This window comes from Acomys russatus, chromosome 19, assembly GCF_903995435.1.
Source record: "Acomys russatus chromosome 19, mAcoRus1.1, whole genome shotgun sequence".
Taxonomy (NCBI): Eukaryota; Metazoa; Chordata; class Mammalia; order Rodentia; family Muridae; genus Acomys; species Acomys russatus.
Window position 1 is genome coordinate 4,934,283 of NC_067155.1, and position 16,755 is coordinate 4,951,037.

Genomic DNA, 16,755 nt, shown 5'->3' on the forward strand with positions numbered 1-16,755 from the left:
AGTTATGATGAATCAGAAGTTATAGTACATCTTTGTTTTTTTTCAGAGTTTAAGTTTCTGTCAAACAGTCTCCTATTATTGTAATTGGCTTGGTCTTTTAAGTTACTTGATATTTCTCAAGGCAACTTTCAGTATCTTTTAAAATCTTTGAGTCTCTAATGTCTTAACTATAGTCGTGCATGGAGAATTTCTTTTCTTGTGAGAGACTAAAATTTCCTGCTTAATCTTCTATTCTCAATTCTCAATGCTGTTAGTGTGGCCTATGGCTAAGGGTTATATTTGCTTTATTATGTTTTCCTTTCCACCATTGTTAGAGTTTGGGTTTCTTAAAAAATTCAAACTCTATTTTCATGTCCTGGAGAGAGATTTCCCTATTGAATTTTCTTTGTATTAGTGTTCTTCAAGAAGTTTGACCATATTTATAGTCATTGTTTTGACTTCTTTGCTTTTAGTGTCTTGCATGTCATTTATTAGGGGTTCACTCCCGTGGGTTTTGAAATTTTGGAGAAGACATGTTACCTGGGTTTTTCATGTATTTAAAATTATCTTTTTATTAGTAGAAAGATTTCTGCATTGGGATTTTCCCATTGCGAGTTGGTTTGCTGGAAACATTTTTTCTCAACCAACCTTTGATCTTTCACCAGAAGTAGTCACAGTGTTCAGAACCGGGCAATGTGTTTTTACTATTTTTATGTGTCTGTGTTTTCCCAGATGTATGTCTGTGCATGACATGAATGCCTGTTACCCGGAGATGCCAGAAACAGTCATGGGATTCCATGGAAGTGTACTTATAGAAAGTTGTGAGCCACTTGTAAGTGCTGTGAATATATCCTAAGACTTTTGGAAGAGCAGCCTGTGACTTTAAATGATGAAATCAGCTCTCTAGCAACAATGTTGGTGCCTTGACTTACTCTGTGTAATGTTTGAAAATACACCTTTGACTCAGGCCTTATTATGGCTACCACACAAGGCTTCCAACAGTTAAGTAAAATAATTCCCAGCTTATGGCAGTGTGGAGTGCTGTTGGGTTTCAATGTGCATAAGGAAACTAAAGGATGTTAGTAAGGCCTCTTGCAGGTATATGTGGCCTTGGGTCATGTGTGATGCCTACAGATCTCTCGGTTCTGCCAGTTATCATTGCTGCATGGTCTGTGGTTTTACAAGTTTTCAGTGAGACCCAGAGTAATGTAGGTTGAAAGGAAGACTAGATTTAAGATGTTAACTTTACTTTCATAACTCTGAAACTGTGAGAGTGAAAGTAATTACAGTTTTAATATAGTCTGCTGTCCTAGTAACAGATGAGGCCAAAGGACTCAGGGCTACTCCCTTATACCTTAAAAGCAGGGACAAACCCATTTCCACATTACTGTCCATCTGTTTACTAACTAACTTATTTTTCTTCAATGTTCATCCTTATATTCTTCTGAGAACCTTGTTTTCTGTCTCTTATGTTTTTCTTGCATTATGATATCCAGGAACAGAAATAGATTACATTTTCAGAATCACTCACTTCAGACATTGTAACATTTACTTTTTTGGTCAGAAAATGTCAAGCACAACAATATTTAATAAATTCCCAGTCCTCTTAAGTGGACATTCCCCATTACACGTGTTTAAATCCCATGGTTAATCTGAATCAAAGAATCTTCTGGAGGAATTTTTCAACTAATTTCCTCTTCTGCAGATTTAATACTCTGTGTCTAAGGGAGGAGCAGTGTTTAGTTGATTGTCATGGAGATTTTCTGTGTTCCAAACAATTGCACTGAACTGTGAATTACTGAGAAGCAGGTTTCACTCTGACTTTTCAGTGCCTACAGTCTTATATTAGACAGGATCTGGCTATGATGAACTCTTTTCATCTTGTTAATCTGAACAAAAAAAGTCCCACCAATCTATAGTCTGACCTCTTAACACGTCTCATAATTGATACTTTTTATTGTTGTCTCATCTGATTCTTGTTCACTCTTCTCCCCCATCCTTTCTTCGTGGAGTCTATTGATTTAGCAGGCGTCCTTTCATGACCACATCACAATACGCAGTCCCTTCATTTCCCTAAACTCCTGGTGGCTAGGAAGCAGATCCTTGCTCAGGATAACTCCTCTCAGTATATCAGGTGAAAGGGCTGCTCTAGATTCAGGGATGGATCATAAAGGCATGTCTACACAAAGACTCACACAGCATAAAAGAAGAGAGTAGAAGTTGAGAAGTTTAAATCTCAGACTATAAAGCAGGGAACTGATATTCGCTCTGAAATTAAGTCATGAGGAAAGCATCAGGACGATTGGCTTTTCCAAAGTGGGAAATAAGCTGATTCTGTTGGGTGAAGACATCATAATGTTTTGCAGGTACAGATTTATGTATAATATAAAGATTCAGAAACACTCAGAGTCAGTAGGAAGAGTTGATTCCACCAGTGGACGTGGTTTGGAAAAGAATAGTCCACCTTATTTTTCCTGTGTGTGCATGGCTTGGGTACTTTCAGCTCTTCTCCCAGTTCACCTAGAGTGGCCACCTCTGAAGTAGAATGTTTTCATCAGCCAAAGTTGTGAAAAGTTTCTTACTTCAAACTCGGCCGTAATTGCCCAACCAGAATGTTGATCCCTGAGCTTTTGCTGTCCATCTTCTTTGCTGAAATAATGGTGCCAGTGCCCAGAGAATAAGATTCAAAACATATTTTCCAACTTGTTTTTAGGCAGAACACAGGGCCTCAGATGCAGAGCCTAAGGGAACAAAGAGTTTCAGAACTCTCCATGAAAGTGGAGGAAGTGCCAGGAGAACTTGGGGTAATTATCGTAACAGCTGCACTCATTAAGAAACTTGAGGCACACGTGTTCACAAGCACTTGGACTGAGTATATTCCTGGTGGGCATTGTTAGATCTGTATCTACCAAAACAAACACAGTTTTATAAAGATAACTGTAACACACCATTCTCATGGCTGGGCATGTACTTGTATTGATAGGATGCTCTTGATTTTGACCTTTGGGCTCCTGTATATTCCTGATTTTGTTGTTGCCTTTACTGACAATGACTGCTATGTAATAATCAAGGATGGATTTTCCCGTGAAGGAGATGTGACAGTTGGTGCGTTTTTCCCTCTTCATACTTTCACCACAAGCAAAAACATGCCTGTTTTAAAGGAAACACAGTATTACCAGGACATTTTTACAGAGTAAGTACAATTATTCATTGTAATGGTTCAGAATTCTTCTAACTTCAATGATATAACAATTAAAACTATTTTCCACAGTCACTTTCCATTCTCAAGTATAGTCAAGTATATTATCATGTGTGTCCTCCTCAAAGGAAACGTGATCATTGTGATGTTATTTATTTTGTTTTCCATACATGTTATTGGAACATCACGATCTTCATTTGTCATGCTTGTAATGTCAGATAATTTGAGTATTTTCAGTGTTATTATTTAAGAGACTGGATAAGTTAGTGGTACTTCTGGGGCTTTCTTCTAGTCCAACGTGCTTTTGTCAGAAAACATGATGCCACTGAATTAAAAGTCTTCTAAGAGCTCAGAATGGTGCTAAAGTGATGAGTACTAGTTATGTTATATACAGCTGATTTCACAAGAGGTCTATCACCACTAAATTTTGGGAGCACTTTCATATTTACACATATATTTTTCTATCTATCTCATTTATTTGCATCTCAGTATTTCTTTGCTAATCCATGTTTATTGTCAGATAGATTTAATAAATATTTACAAGTTCCTTGTTTTCCCATGCGTATATGGATGCACACTATAATATTCCTTTTATGTGAGAGTGGACACATAAGACTGTTTTTAGCTTTTCTAAAATATGCAAGATTAAAGAATAACATCAGAAAAGCCTGATTTTCTTAGACAAATTAATAACAAATATTCAAATGTGTCTCTTTATAGAGAAAGTAAAGTGTCCTGGTCCAAAAGAGACATCCCACATATCTAAGGATCAATTAAAATGTCCCTGAGATAAAGCAATAGAATGTGAAAATATATTAACACATGAAAATTTTGTAGAAAGATCAGAGGTAAATATAGTTATGAAAGTGAATTGTTCTCTAAGTGACATTACTGCATGCTTTTCTATAACTTGGTGGGGTGTGAAGTGAAAATTCAGGAACTGTGGTGGAAGAAATATGTTCAGATGTAGAAGGAAATCAGATATTTGAGGATGAGAACACATTTAAACTAATTGTTAAACTGGGTAATAATTTGAAACTAGCATTGTGTAGGTATCCAAAAACCCAAAATTTGATATCTAGATGCAATAATCTATACTTCGGTACAGTAATTCAAGGCAGATTCTGTTTCTTGAGGATCATATTTTATTTCAAATAAGATCACAAATTTGTCTCATAGGCCTAGCAGAGTGGGAACTTTGGATGCTGGGGTGGAGCCCCTTTTAGTTCACCATAGCTGATGTCTCAGTTACTCTCCTTTCCCTTGCTCTTTACTCTCAGCAGCTCAGGCACCGATGTACATCTGTATTTTCTCTATACCAAGCAACAAGCCCATATGTGAAAAGATCACACTTTCAGTTTCTCATGAGTGATGACTGTCTTTCTGGTCCTGGATGAATGAAAGGTTTGTGTTCTATAAGTGTTTTCTATAGCCAAAAATAACATCTAAGTAGTTCATGAAAGAAAACAGTATTTTTACTATGAGAAATTAACAGTCTCTTACTATGATACATTTTTCTGAATTTATACAAGCAAATGTGTGTTATTTTGTTTGTGGAAGTAAAATAAATCACCTCTCACCTCCATATTTCATTTGAGTTCCTGTACTTACTTCTTTCAGCGATGGACTATGATGTGGAAGCATAAGCCTAATAAACATGTTCCTCAATATTTTCTTTTCTTTTTCACGGTATTTTATGACACAATTTTAACCATAATAAAGACACCAAATAAACCCTTTCTTCCCAAGTTCCCTCATTATGCCAACCCCCTCATTTCAGAACTATGAGATGTAGACAGGAAATATAAGGCATCCAGATGAGTAATGGCTTGAGTTCTCCATGTTTTAAAATTCAAGTTTGCAGTATCCAGAGTAATGGAGTCTTACCATCAAGTTCTGCAGGATCCAACCTTGTCCCTTCCTGACATATATGCTAGAGAATGAATATGAGGTATACACACTCACACACACACACACACACACACACACACACACACACACAAACACGCACACACCACACAGCATTGGCTTTCTGAATGTGACTCAGATGGTTATTCTAAATGTACACAAGTTCACAAAAGTGTACAGACTTCTCGTCTGATTAATTTTGCAGCCATGTGTTTTTGATTTGAGACTTTTTTATACTAGATCTTTACTGAAGATGTTCGTATTGCTACTCCCTGCATTTCTATTTTAGTCTTTGTAGCCTGTCAGGCTGCTCCTACATTCTGTGTCCTTTCATGACTTCACTCTGCTCAGTACAATTGCATCCTTACTTATTAGCTTTCAATTATGACACATGCAGCATCTTTTGTTTTATATCATGTGAAGTTTCTAGACAAATCCATTAAGGTCAAAAGAAACCCAAGCTCAGAGCATGCAAATTGAAAGCCTCAGTGGCTTCCAGGAGAAGGGGCATAGAGGAGGGAAGGAAACAATATAATGTTGTTTGCGCCAGCATGCATGTCAGATATGTCAGAGCACCAGTTACTCAAAGGGATAAAAGTTGTTAAAAATGAGTAAGAAAGCACAAAGATTAGAGATGCAAATGATTAATGAAGAAAAACCAAAGCAAACCATAATAAAAAAAATGTGACTAAAAGTTCAGAACACAGCAGAAAAATTATATATTTAAAGATAAAGTTTTGTGTTCTTTTGTAGTATGCTTAATGTAGAATTAATTTCTTTCTCTATAGATCTTTCTAAAATATAAAACAATTACATTCCTTTCCCTAAAATCCTGTAGAAGTTTTACTATGAAGCATTTTACATCCATCCAGTTGAATAACAGTTTAAAACATGGAACTTTAAGGAAACTGTTTTATGAACAGCACACCTGACCCTAAAATGAAATGCTATTCTTTGTGTAGGGGTCTTTTGGCATCCTACAGAGTGGGTGTTCTTTCCCCAACACGTTATTATTAGATCAAGAGTTGCCTCCCAGCTGAGTGCAGTGGCTCAGATCATAATTAATTAGTGCTAATAATTAATCACATCTACTTAAAAGGTCCTTGCTAATTCAAGTCATTCATGAGACGATGTTAAAATAATTATTTTATAGGAACATTGGCACTTGAATTATAATAGCCATTTCACCAATGTTAAGGTTTACGTTTTTGTTTTTCTCCCGTATGCTTTTATGAAATCTGTGCAGGTATAAATTGAAGAACTACCGGTTTGTTCTGGCCCTGGTGTTTGCCATCGAGGAGGTCAACAGAAACCCTCATCTTCTACCCAACACAACTCTGGGCTTTGATCTCTACAATGGTACACCTTATGAAATGAGTATCCTTATTCCTCCCATTTTTTGGCTTACAGGGATGACACAACCCCTATTTAATTACAACTGTGCAAAAAAGAGAATGTCACCTGCTGCACTCACAGGAACATCAATGACAGTGTCAGCACAAATAGGGAGACTGTTACAACTTTACAAAGTACCTCAGGTGAGGATTCGGGTTTGGAAAATAGGAGTCAAGTATCCTTTTTGAATTTATTGGATGTCTTAAAATCTCAAATAGGGACAACTGGAGAAATCATCTATCAAAGGAAAGTCTGACAGTACTTGATAGATCCATATTTCTGGTTCTTGTAATAGAAATGAAGGAGAAGAAGATGAGGCCCTCTAGGTCACTGAAACTGGATGTATGTCAGGAATTTTATTTTGGAAAATTCTAATTTGTGTTGATTTTTAAAATATGAGAAAAACATCTCCATCCTGACCACATTTTTTTTTATTCAGGACTGATATTGTGTTTGATGCAAGTGCTGCCAATGCTCTTCCTCTTGTTTCCATTTTCCCCCTACAGCTCACTTTTGGGCCATTTGATCCTGTCTTAAACGACCCAGATCAGTTTAAATTCCTCTACCAGATGGCCCCCAAAGACACTTCTCTGCCACTTGCTATGGTTTCTTTGATGCTTCATTTCAACTGGCCCTGGGTTGGTGTGATCCTCCCAGATGACCACAGAGGGACTCTGTTTCTCTCAGGGTTGAGAGAAGCTATGGAGAGTAAGGACATCTGCATAGCCTTTTTGAAAATGATCCCTGGCACCTGGAATTCATTTTCCAGTGCAGTATGGAAAAATCTGGTGAATATTCAGGAATCATCAGCAAATGTAATAGTTATTTATGGGGACGTTGCTTCTTTACAAGGTTTAATGCGACACATTCTGCAACTGTTAGTGACATGGAAAGTCTGGATCTTGAACTCTCAGTGGGATGTTGATAACAATCATGATTATTTCATGTTAGATTCCTTTCATGGAAGTCTCACGATTTCACACCACCATAAAGAGATGGTTGACTTTACAAAATTTGTTCAAACAGTTAATCCCTACAAGTACCCAGAAGACATTTATCTTCCTAAATTTTGGTATTTGTTCTTCAAGTGTTCATTTTCTGAGGTTGATTGTCAACTTTTGGAGAACTGCCAACTCAATGCTTCTTTGGAGTTACTGCCCAGACACCTTTTTGACACAACCATGAGCGAAGAGGGTTATATTATATATAATGCTGTGTATGCTGTGGCCTACAGTCTCCATGAGATGAATCTTCAACAAGTAGAGATACAACCAAATGCAAGAAGAGAAGGAATGGGATTTTCCCCCTGGGAGGTAATATTCTTTCTTATGTATTGTAATTTCAGCAATATGATATCTTATTATATGTCTTTTTATTTTCTAAGGCATTCATTTTTGGCATCATAGCGTTTAGAATCTCTTGCCAATAAGCAAGGATGTACTCTTCAGAGTAGAGAAAGGAGAAGTAGATACTTAAGGGTAAAAATGCTTCTGAGCACTACTGCAGGGTTATGAAGGATCATTTTAAAGTTAACATTACACCTCAGGACCCTCATATTGAGAGTGGAAGGACTAAATATATTCCAAATGTTTCTTAGAGCCGCTAGTTTTCCAAGGACTTTGAATCAGCTGAATCCAGATCACTTGCTGTCTTGATGACTTAGCTGTATTTAGTTGAATGATTTATCTTGAATGGGATTTGATTTTCAAATTTCAATGCATTTTAATCCAAGAATGTTTCATTTAATCAGGCTCATTGATTCCTCTTTTAGAGAAGGTATTCATTATAATGGGCTAAAAACATTTAGATTCTTTGTATTATTTAATAATGTATTTATTATTCCCGTTGTCCCTCAACGTCTGTTCCTACATCTCTTTCAGTTCCTTCCTTTCCTCAAGAACACCCTACTGAACAATCACGTGAGAGGTCACATGGTAATGGATGGGAGAAAAAACTTAGATTCGCAGTATGACATCCTCAACTTTTGGGATTTCCCAAAGGGTCTTGGATTAAATGTGAAAGTAGGAACTTTTTCTCTAGGTGCTCAACAGCTCTCTTTATCTGAGCAGATGATTCAATGGCCTACAAGGTTTGCAGAGGTATGTAGAGGCTTACCTCTATACTTCGACTGTTCATAAAAACAAAAACAATTTTCAGGCTGTAATGATCTTTGGACACTCATTTAGTACCAGCCAATATTCAGCTACAGATAAAATCATCACATAAAAACAGACAACACACATTAATGTCTTATTCTCTGGTTGATCAATGGAAAAGTTTATTTTCACATTGATGATCACATATTTCTTTTGTGTGTGTTTTAAAATTTACTTAATTATTCTCTTTATATCTCAATTGTAGCTGCTAATTCCTCTATTTCCCTCCCCTCTGTCCTTCTATCATCTTCCAGTCTCCCTCCTCTGCCCCTCAGAAAAGGGGAAACCACACCCTAGAGATCTGTTACAACACTTCAAGTCTCAGCAGGACTCTATACATCCTCTTACACAGTGTCCTAATCAGAAAGCCACATCACAGTCAAGTGATTGAAAGGCATCCAACTGAGAACTTATCAGATACAGCCCCCCTTCCATTTTTCGGGGACTCACATGGAGTCTAAGCTTCCTATGCCTACATAAGTATAGAAAGTTTAGGCCTAGTCCATGCCTGGTCCTTTGTTGTTGCTTCTGTCTCCTTTAGCCCATCTGGGTCCCGATTATTTGGGGCTATTGGTCTTCTTGTAGAGTTCTTTCCCCTCCTGACTGTTCTATCTCATACCATTCTTTGACATGGCTCCCTTTGCTCTGCCTAATGTTTGGCTGTGAGTCTCAGTTTATTTTTCTGTCTATTGCTAGTAAGATCCTCTCAGTGTCAGCCATGCTAGGTTTCTGTATGCAATCACAGAAGAGCATTGTCAGTAGTGTCATGGGTTCTCTCTCTTCCATGGAGTGGTTCTTAGGTGGTCCAGGCATTACCTTGAACACATATTTTTTATGCATTGAGTATCTTTTATGTTATTGTCCCTGATATAAAACAATGATTTATTTTTTACAAATCCTAAGAAATGTCAGAGCAATGTAAGGTGAGATTTTCTATTCTGTCAGCCTCCCTCTAAAAAGGTAGAATGGCATGACAGATGTGTGTGTGTGTGCACGTGCATGTGCATGTGTATGTTTTGTGTTTGTGGTATACTTGCTTTTCTACTTTGAGTAAATAGTCAACAAAAGCCACTCACAGGAGGACAGGTTTGCCTTGGCTGACACTGTGACCATGCTCTATAAGATGGTAGAAAAAGTGCTTCCGGAGCCAGAGGAGGTGATGATGTCATGTTCACAGAGCAGAATCAGAGATCCAAAAATGTGTTTGTTTACCTTCTACCTACTTTCCATTATTTCTGTGACAGCAAACAATGAAATACTGACTCCATTTTGTGATTTTCCTCTTCTTATAAATGTTTCTATAAAATTCTGCTTATAAATGCCCAAAGATTTGTTTCCATAATGAATCCAAGACCTGTGAACTTGTCAATCAACATTCTCACCTTCATTAAGATAAAAGCTCAGACTAGCGGCCCATAAGTATAGAGATAGATTGACGCTGGAGTGACCCATTGACCTTCTAGAACACTATTTTAATATATTCTTATAAAGAATTCATGCATTGAACTAATATTTAAATATGTGTGGTACATAAGCCCCAAAGCTGCCAACATTAGCAATACCAAAACATATTATTTCAATTGTAAGTGTAAGCCTATCCAAACCAATATTCAGTTATACTCAGATATACTCCATTTTCAGATTTTTCACAAAAATGCAAACGTTTGCTAACAGCTTTCACTTCTCTTAGACTCCTCAGTCGGTGTGCAGTGAGAGCTGTAGACTTGGATTCCGGAAAGCTGCCCAGGAAGGCAAGGCTGCCTGCTGCTTTGATTGCATTCCTTGTGCAGAAAATGAGATTTCCAATGAGACAGGTAAATACAGGAATACAGCCAACTTTCTAACCTATCTACAGGAGTCAGCAATACCTATGACAATCGAATGAGACTGGAGGGATAAGAGTTACAGTGATGGTCTGTTGCAGGCATTGATCCAGAAGAGATCACCTTGCTCATAAACTAACAGACTGTTTCATTTCACCATGACCACAGTGTGTTGAGCACCACTTCTTTTTTTCAGACCATGCTCAGTCACATATAGAATTTATTTAAAGTTTAGATATCTCACATCATGTTTATGATCATTCCCAAGACAAGATTGTCTTTTGTTTGTTTTATACAGCATGTGACTGTAGATTGTGTTTGATATCTTCAGTACATATATTTTATATCTTTCATGACTATGTTTCTTTTATTTCACAGAAAATATGTTAAAGAAATGTTATTTAAAATAATTACTTCTTTTTAAATATTTCTCTCTTTTTTTGAATATAGACTCTTTTATCACATGATATAATGTGAATCAATTTTTCCCTCATTTTATGTATCCCAAATCCTCCCTACATCCCCACCCACCCATATTCAGTCTTATTCTGTCTCTCATTAGAAAAATAACAGGAAAACAGATCTAAGAGGCAAGCTAGAGTAGCCATTCTAATATACAGTAAAGTAGACCTTCAAGTAAAATTAAACAAAAGAGATGAGACAGGATACTTTATACTGGTCAATGTAATGTTCCACTGAATTACATCCCAAATCTGAACAACGACACCCCGAAAAAGAGCACCTACATTTGTAAAAGAAACATTACTAAAGGTAAAATCACCCATTGAAGCCCACGCAGTAGTATGGGAGACTTCAACATTCCACTTTCACAAAGGACAGATCATTGAGACAATAACAATCTGGAGAAATAATGACACTAACAGGTATCGTGAATCAAACGGACCTAACAGACACCTACAGAACTTTTCCCCAAAACAGAAAAAAATATACATTCCCCTCCGCACCTCATGGAACCTTCTCCAAAATTGTCAATATAAATGGTCACATATCAAGCCTAAACAGATATGAGAAAATGGAAAGAATCCCTGATTATATCACCATGAACTAAAGCTGGATTTAAATGATAACAGAAATAACAAAAATCCAAAATACACCTTGAAACTGAACAATTCCCTATTCAAAGGAAACTGAGTCATCTCTGAGATGGTGATACCGCAGAAATACTTTTGTTGTAAAGAATGGCTTTAGCTATCCTGAGATTTTTATATTTCAATGTAAAGTGGAGATTTTATCTTTCAAGTTATGTAAGAAATTATGTTTGATATTGACGGTAATTGCATTGAATCTGTAGATTGCTTTTGGTAAGGTGGCAATTTTTACTATGTTAATCCAGCTTATGCACAAGCATGGGATATCTTTTCATCTTATGAGGTATTCTTCAAAATTTCCATCAGAAAGTTGATGTTCTTGTCATATATGTCATGCGTTTACTAGGTTAGAGGTACACCAAGACACTTTATATTATCTGTGGATATTGTGAAGGGTATTGTCTCCCTAATTTCTTTCTCAGCTTTTTTCTCATTTGTATAAAGTGGCATTACTAATTTTTTCAATTAATTTTATAATGAGCCACGTTTCTGATGGTGTTTATATGTCATAGGAGTTCTCTTGCATAATTTTGGGGATCACTTATGTATACTATCATATCCTCTGCAAAGGGGGATACTTTGACTTCATTCCTTCCACTGTATTTCCCCTTGATATCTGTTAGTGGTCTTAATGCTCTAGATAAAATTTCAAGTGCTCCATTGAGTAGATCCTGAGAAAGTGGACTGCTGTGTAAAAAACAAACATGTAGAAGGTTGTTTTAAAGTAAGCAGATTAAGCTAAATTGTAGCATCAAGTTTTTCATTATGTGATACGCCCCACCCTGACCATGAAATTTCATGTGTGTTCATAGCAATAATCTTTTGATAAATATTACTCCCTTGCACTTTAGCTTCATGCTAAGTCCATAAATAAATTCCAATGCACAGTTTGAATACCACAGTTATGAATACAATAACCTACACAGTTTTGTGTTAGTGACTGTATTTTCAAAATAGGCGGATCACATATGTGTGATCAAAATAAAAATTTGAAAATATCAGTGATTCAATATTATGTACTAAGAAAAATGTATTTTTAATAAAGAAATATTATTCATATAAAAATTAGTTAATGAAACATATATCACAGACCTAAATTAAGTCAGAGTTGGAATTCTACACTTCAAGCACACATTGTACAAAAGAAAAGGAACAACAAAACACTCATAATAGAAGCAATGAAATAAGCTTTTTGTGATTAGCTTGAGAATATATCTTGAGAAAAATTATTAGTGTTCCATAATCACCACGGAAAACAAACTGATCTATCAAAATAGAGACTTGATTATCCTGACAGGAAACGTGATCAACATTCAGTGCATATTGTGAAACACAGAAAATTCCTTGATGAGGTGAAAATTTTCAGATACACAATGACTTAATATAACAGAAACATGGTGTACATGTTTCTTTTTGTTTTTCTTTGTTTGTATCATTTCTGCTTTTTCGTCAAGATAGAGTTGCTTTGTGTAGCTTTTGCTGTCTGGGACTCACTTTGTAGACCACGCTGATACGGAACTGAGATTGATCTACTTACCACTGCCTCCCAAGTGCTCAGATTTAGGACATGCACAACCACACCCTGTGAAGTGTTGTTTGTTTTTTAAAATTCAAGATAAAAGTAACGAATGTTAAGAGCAGAATATTCAAGTATTATTTTTTAATACATATAAATATTCCAAGAATTCTCTCCCTATATGTTAATATATAATACCATAACTACATGTATTAATATACTACTAGTGAATGAGTTGAAATTCAAGATGTAATGGCGTAGATTATTTCAAAATCATTCATACTATGAACCAAAGTAGTGTACACAAAGGAGTTTATTGAAATAAGGACATATGTGACCAATGATTCCAACAGCATATATGAAACGATTTTCAAAGATTATTGTCTATATTTTAATACACACACAAATATATATACAGAAATTAGTGATTTTAATAAGGTAGTATCTGAGTGAAATCATGTTTATAAAATATTGTTCTGTAATCTATGACTCACCAAATAGATGCAACAGAGTTACAAATTCAGGGAAAGGATAAAAAGATTAGGAAAAAAACGTAGGGATACTTCCATTTTTGACAACATAGACAAAGATGGCTGCATAGATGTGAAGTTATTCACAGACTATTTAAATTTTTTTGAAACAAAAAAGGAAGATGAGTCAGAAAGTATTTCAATAAGCTAGGGTAGAGTAACAACTTGCTGGGAAAGACAAGTCCTGAAGAATGATTCACAATCACCTTCATTTCTGAGCAGATATGGATCAGTGTGTGAAGTGTCCAGAAAGTCACTATGCAAACTTGGAGAAGAACCACTGCCTCCAGAAATCTGTGAGCTTTTTGGCCTTTGATGACCCCTTAGGTATGGCTCTCACCATCACAGCACTGTGTTTCTCTGTTCTCACAGCTGTGGTTCTTGCAGTCTTTGTAAAGCACAGAGACACACCCATTGTCAAGGCCAATAATCGGGCTCTCAGCTACACCCTGTTATTGACACTCATCGTCTGTTTCCTCAGTTCCTTGCTCTTCATTGGACAGCCCAACACAGCCTCGTGCATCCTGCAGGAGACAGCATTTGGAATTTTGTTCACTGTGGCTCTCTCCACAGTGTTGGCCAAAGCTATTACAGTGGTTATTGCATTCAGGGTGACTGCTCCAGCTAGAATGGTGAGGTGGCTAATGGTATCACGGGCCCCTAATTTTATCATTCCCGTATGCACTCTGATTGAACTTGTTCTCTGTGGGATCTGGCTGCTTACCTCTCCACCCTTCATTGATCAAGATGCTCATGCTGAACATGGTCACATCATCCTTCTGTGCAACAAGGGTTCAGCAGTCGCCTTCCACTCTGTCCTGGGGTACCTGTGCTTCTTGGCACTTGGGAGCTACACCATGGCCTTCCTGTCCAGGAATCTGCCTGATACATTCAATGAGGCCAAATTTCTGTCATTCAGCATGCAGGTATTCTTCTGTGTTTGGGTCACCTTTCTCCCTGTCTACCACAGCACAAAAGGGAAGGTCATGGTGGCTATGGAAGTCTTCTCTATCTTGGCATCCAGTTCAGCACTACTTGGCTTGATATTTGTCCCCAAGTGCTACATTATTTTGTTAAGGCCAGATAAGAACTCCTGTGTTGACATCAGGCATAACATCCATTCAAAAAGAAAGAGTCGGTTAAAATTTAGTTAAAAATTAATATTAATCTATGTTAGTAAATTAAAGACAATGGTTGAAACAAGTGCTGCACCATTCTATATCTTCTATTTAGGTATAATCAGATCAGACTATGAGGGTTCATAAGTCCTCATTCAATTGTACAAAAGGCCCAATGCACTGGAACCATGACTGTTTTCATATTTAAAATCCATGTTATACTTTTTTCTGTAAGAGAATTTTACTATGTATATTTCGTCAGCCTTTAGCCCCTTAATATAATAACAGTGTAGAATAAACCATGGATATGTGCCTTTCCCTGCCTACAATGTGCTGGTACTTAAGATGTGTACTCGCATTCAGACAGGTTATATTTATTTGATCCTTCACTGATTAATACATATTAAATTTCGTATGAATTAAAAAAAATTTTTTTTGTGCAACAGAAGGCTCCGTTACACTCTCCAGTGCAAATTGTAAATTATGACAACAAATTGTTTCTCAAGCATCAATTGTACGGATTCTTTTGTTTCAGTGACTTTGAGGAGAAGTTCCATGATATAAAATGAATTTCAAATCTCCTATTTTCACATTTCAATATCTTGATACGTGAGAACAATGAAGTCTCTTATTTTACAGTTCTACAGTGGATGCCTGATTTGTAACTCATAGTTTTTTAGAGATATGGAGCTCAGAAATTGGATGTGAGTGATTATTCAAGTAGTTCATGAGTTGATATGAGCACAATGCATTGCAGCAGAGGCAAGCAGTGTGAGCAAAAGACATTACAGAAGATGGAATTACTAAAATTCTGCAGAAGAGCATTTATTCTTCACTGTAATAAACTGAGTTTATTTATTTTTGTTTTTTTTTTACTTTTATTGAATGTCTATGATTTTCTCATCATGCACCAAAATCCCTCTCCTCTCCCCATCTGCTCATATCCACCCTCTGCCTTGCATCCTCTCCGCAGTAAAAGAAAGCAAACAAACACACAAACATCTTGTCACAGAAGCTGTAGTGTATCATGCAGTATAGCCTTTTGTCCATGTGCTACTACTTTTAAATGTTCGTCGCTATGAGTCATGGGTCTGATTTGAGGCCTACACTACCATTATTGGATCCTCACAGGGACTGCTGTAGAATATCTCATTGTTGCTGTGTGTCAAGGAGATTCTTAAACTTTGAACCTGCAGGTCCGGCCCCTTCATGTGTTCCAGTAGGTCATACATGGGGTAGATGCTGGAGTGAGGATGACTCAGAGTCCCGGAGCAGAGTCTGATTCCTTGTCTTCAGGGCAGAGCCTACTCATACTCCTGTGTAGTCATGACAGGGCCTGCTCTGTCCCTTCCTTCTCCTCAGGGCAGTGACCACTCTCCTGCTCCCATGTCATCAGGGCAGGGCCCATTCTCCCATTCCCCTATCCTAAGGGCAGGGCCACGTCTCCCACTTCCATGTTATCATGGAAGGGTATCATGGCTTGGCTGGCTCTCCAGCTCCCGTGTCATCAGGGCAAGGCTGTCTCTCTTGCTCCCGTTTCCTCAGGGCAGGAACAGCTCTCCTGCTCCCTCTCCATTTGACAGACTTTTGCTTGCCTTCAAGGCATTGATGGCCTCCTACTCCTCTGGGAACTTGATCTTGTGCACCATCAAACAGGTGGCAAGGAGAGGCTCCTCAAAGCCTTTGTTCCACAACTGAGTGACCCCAGCATATCAAGTCTCCTTAGTACAAGGTTTATTCTCTTATTTTGGGGCCTGGCCAGGATGCCCTGCCAGGGGAAGTGATCAAATATTGGGTACCAGGGTCCATGACAGAAATAGGCTCTGCATCCCATCCTAGGAAGCCATTGGCTACATTTAAAAAGGGATCAAGGTTTTCAACATGCATTGTCCTTGGGTGGTGCATCAGTCTCTGAAGGTGCACTGAGTGCAGATTTTTTTGTCTTTGCTGGTCTCCTTGTGAAGCTCCTGTCCCCTCTTGGTTCCCTCCCCCCACTCTCATATAATGCCCATTGCTCTACTG

At 37.4% G+C, this 16,755-nt stretch overlaps 1 protein-coding gene across 1 annotated transcript; it reads left to right on the plus strand.

The window, feature by feature from the left end:
- Positions 1 to 2,963: 2,963 nt before the first annotated feature.
- Positions 2,964 to 14,769, plus strand: LOC127203095 (vomeronasal type-2 receptor 116-like). Its single transcript, XM_051161898.1, has 6 exons — positions 2,964 to 3,172; positions 6,333 to 6,624; positions 6,988 to 7,794; positions 8,362 to 8,580; positions 10,328 to 10,451; positions 13,838 to 14,769. Exons 1-6 carry the CDS (start codon positions 2,964 to 2,966, stop codon positions 14,767 to 14,769), a joined length of 2,583 nt encoding a protein of 860 aa, XP_051017855.1.
- Positions 14,770 to 16,755: the final 1,986 nt, after the last annotated feature.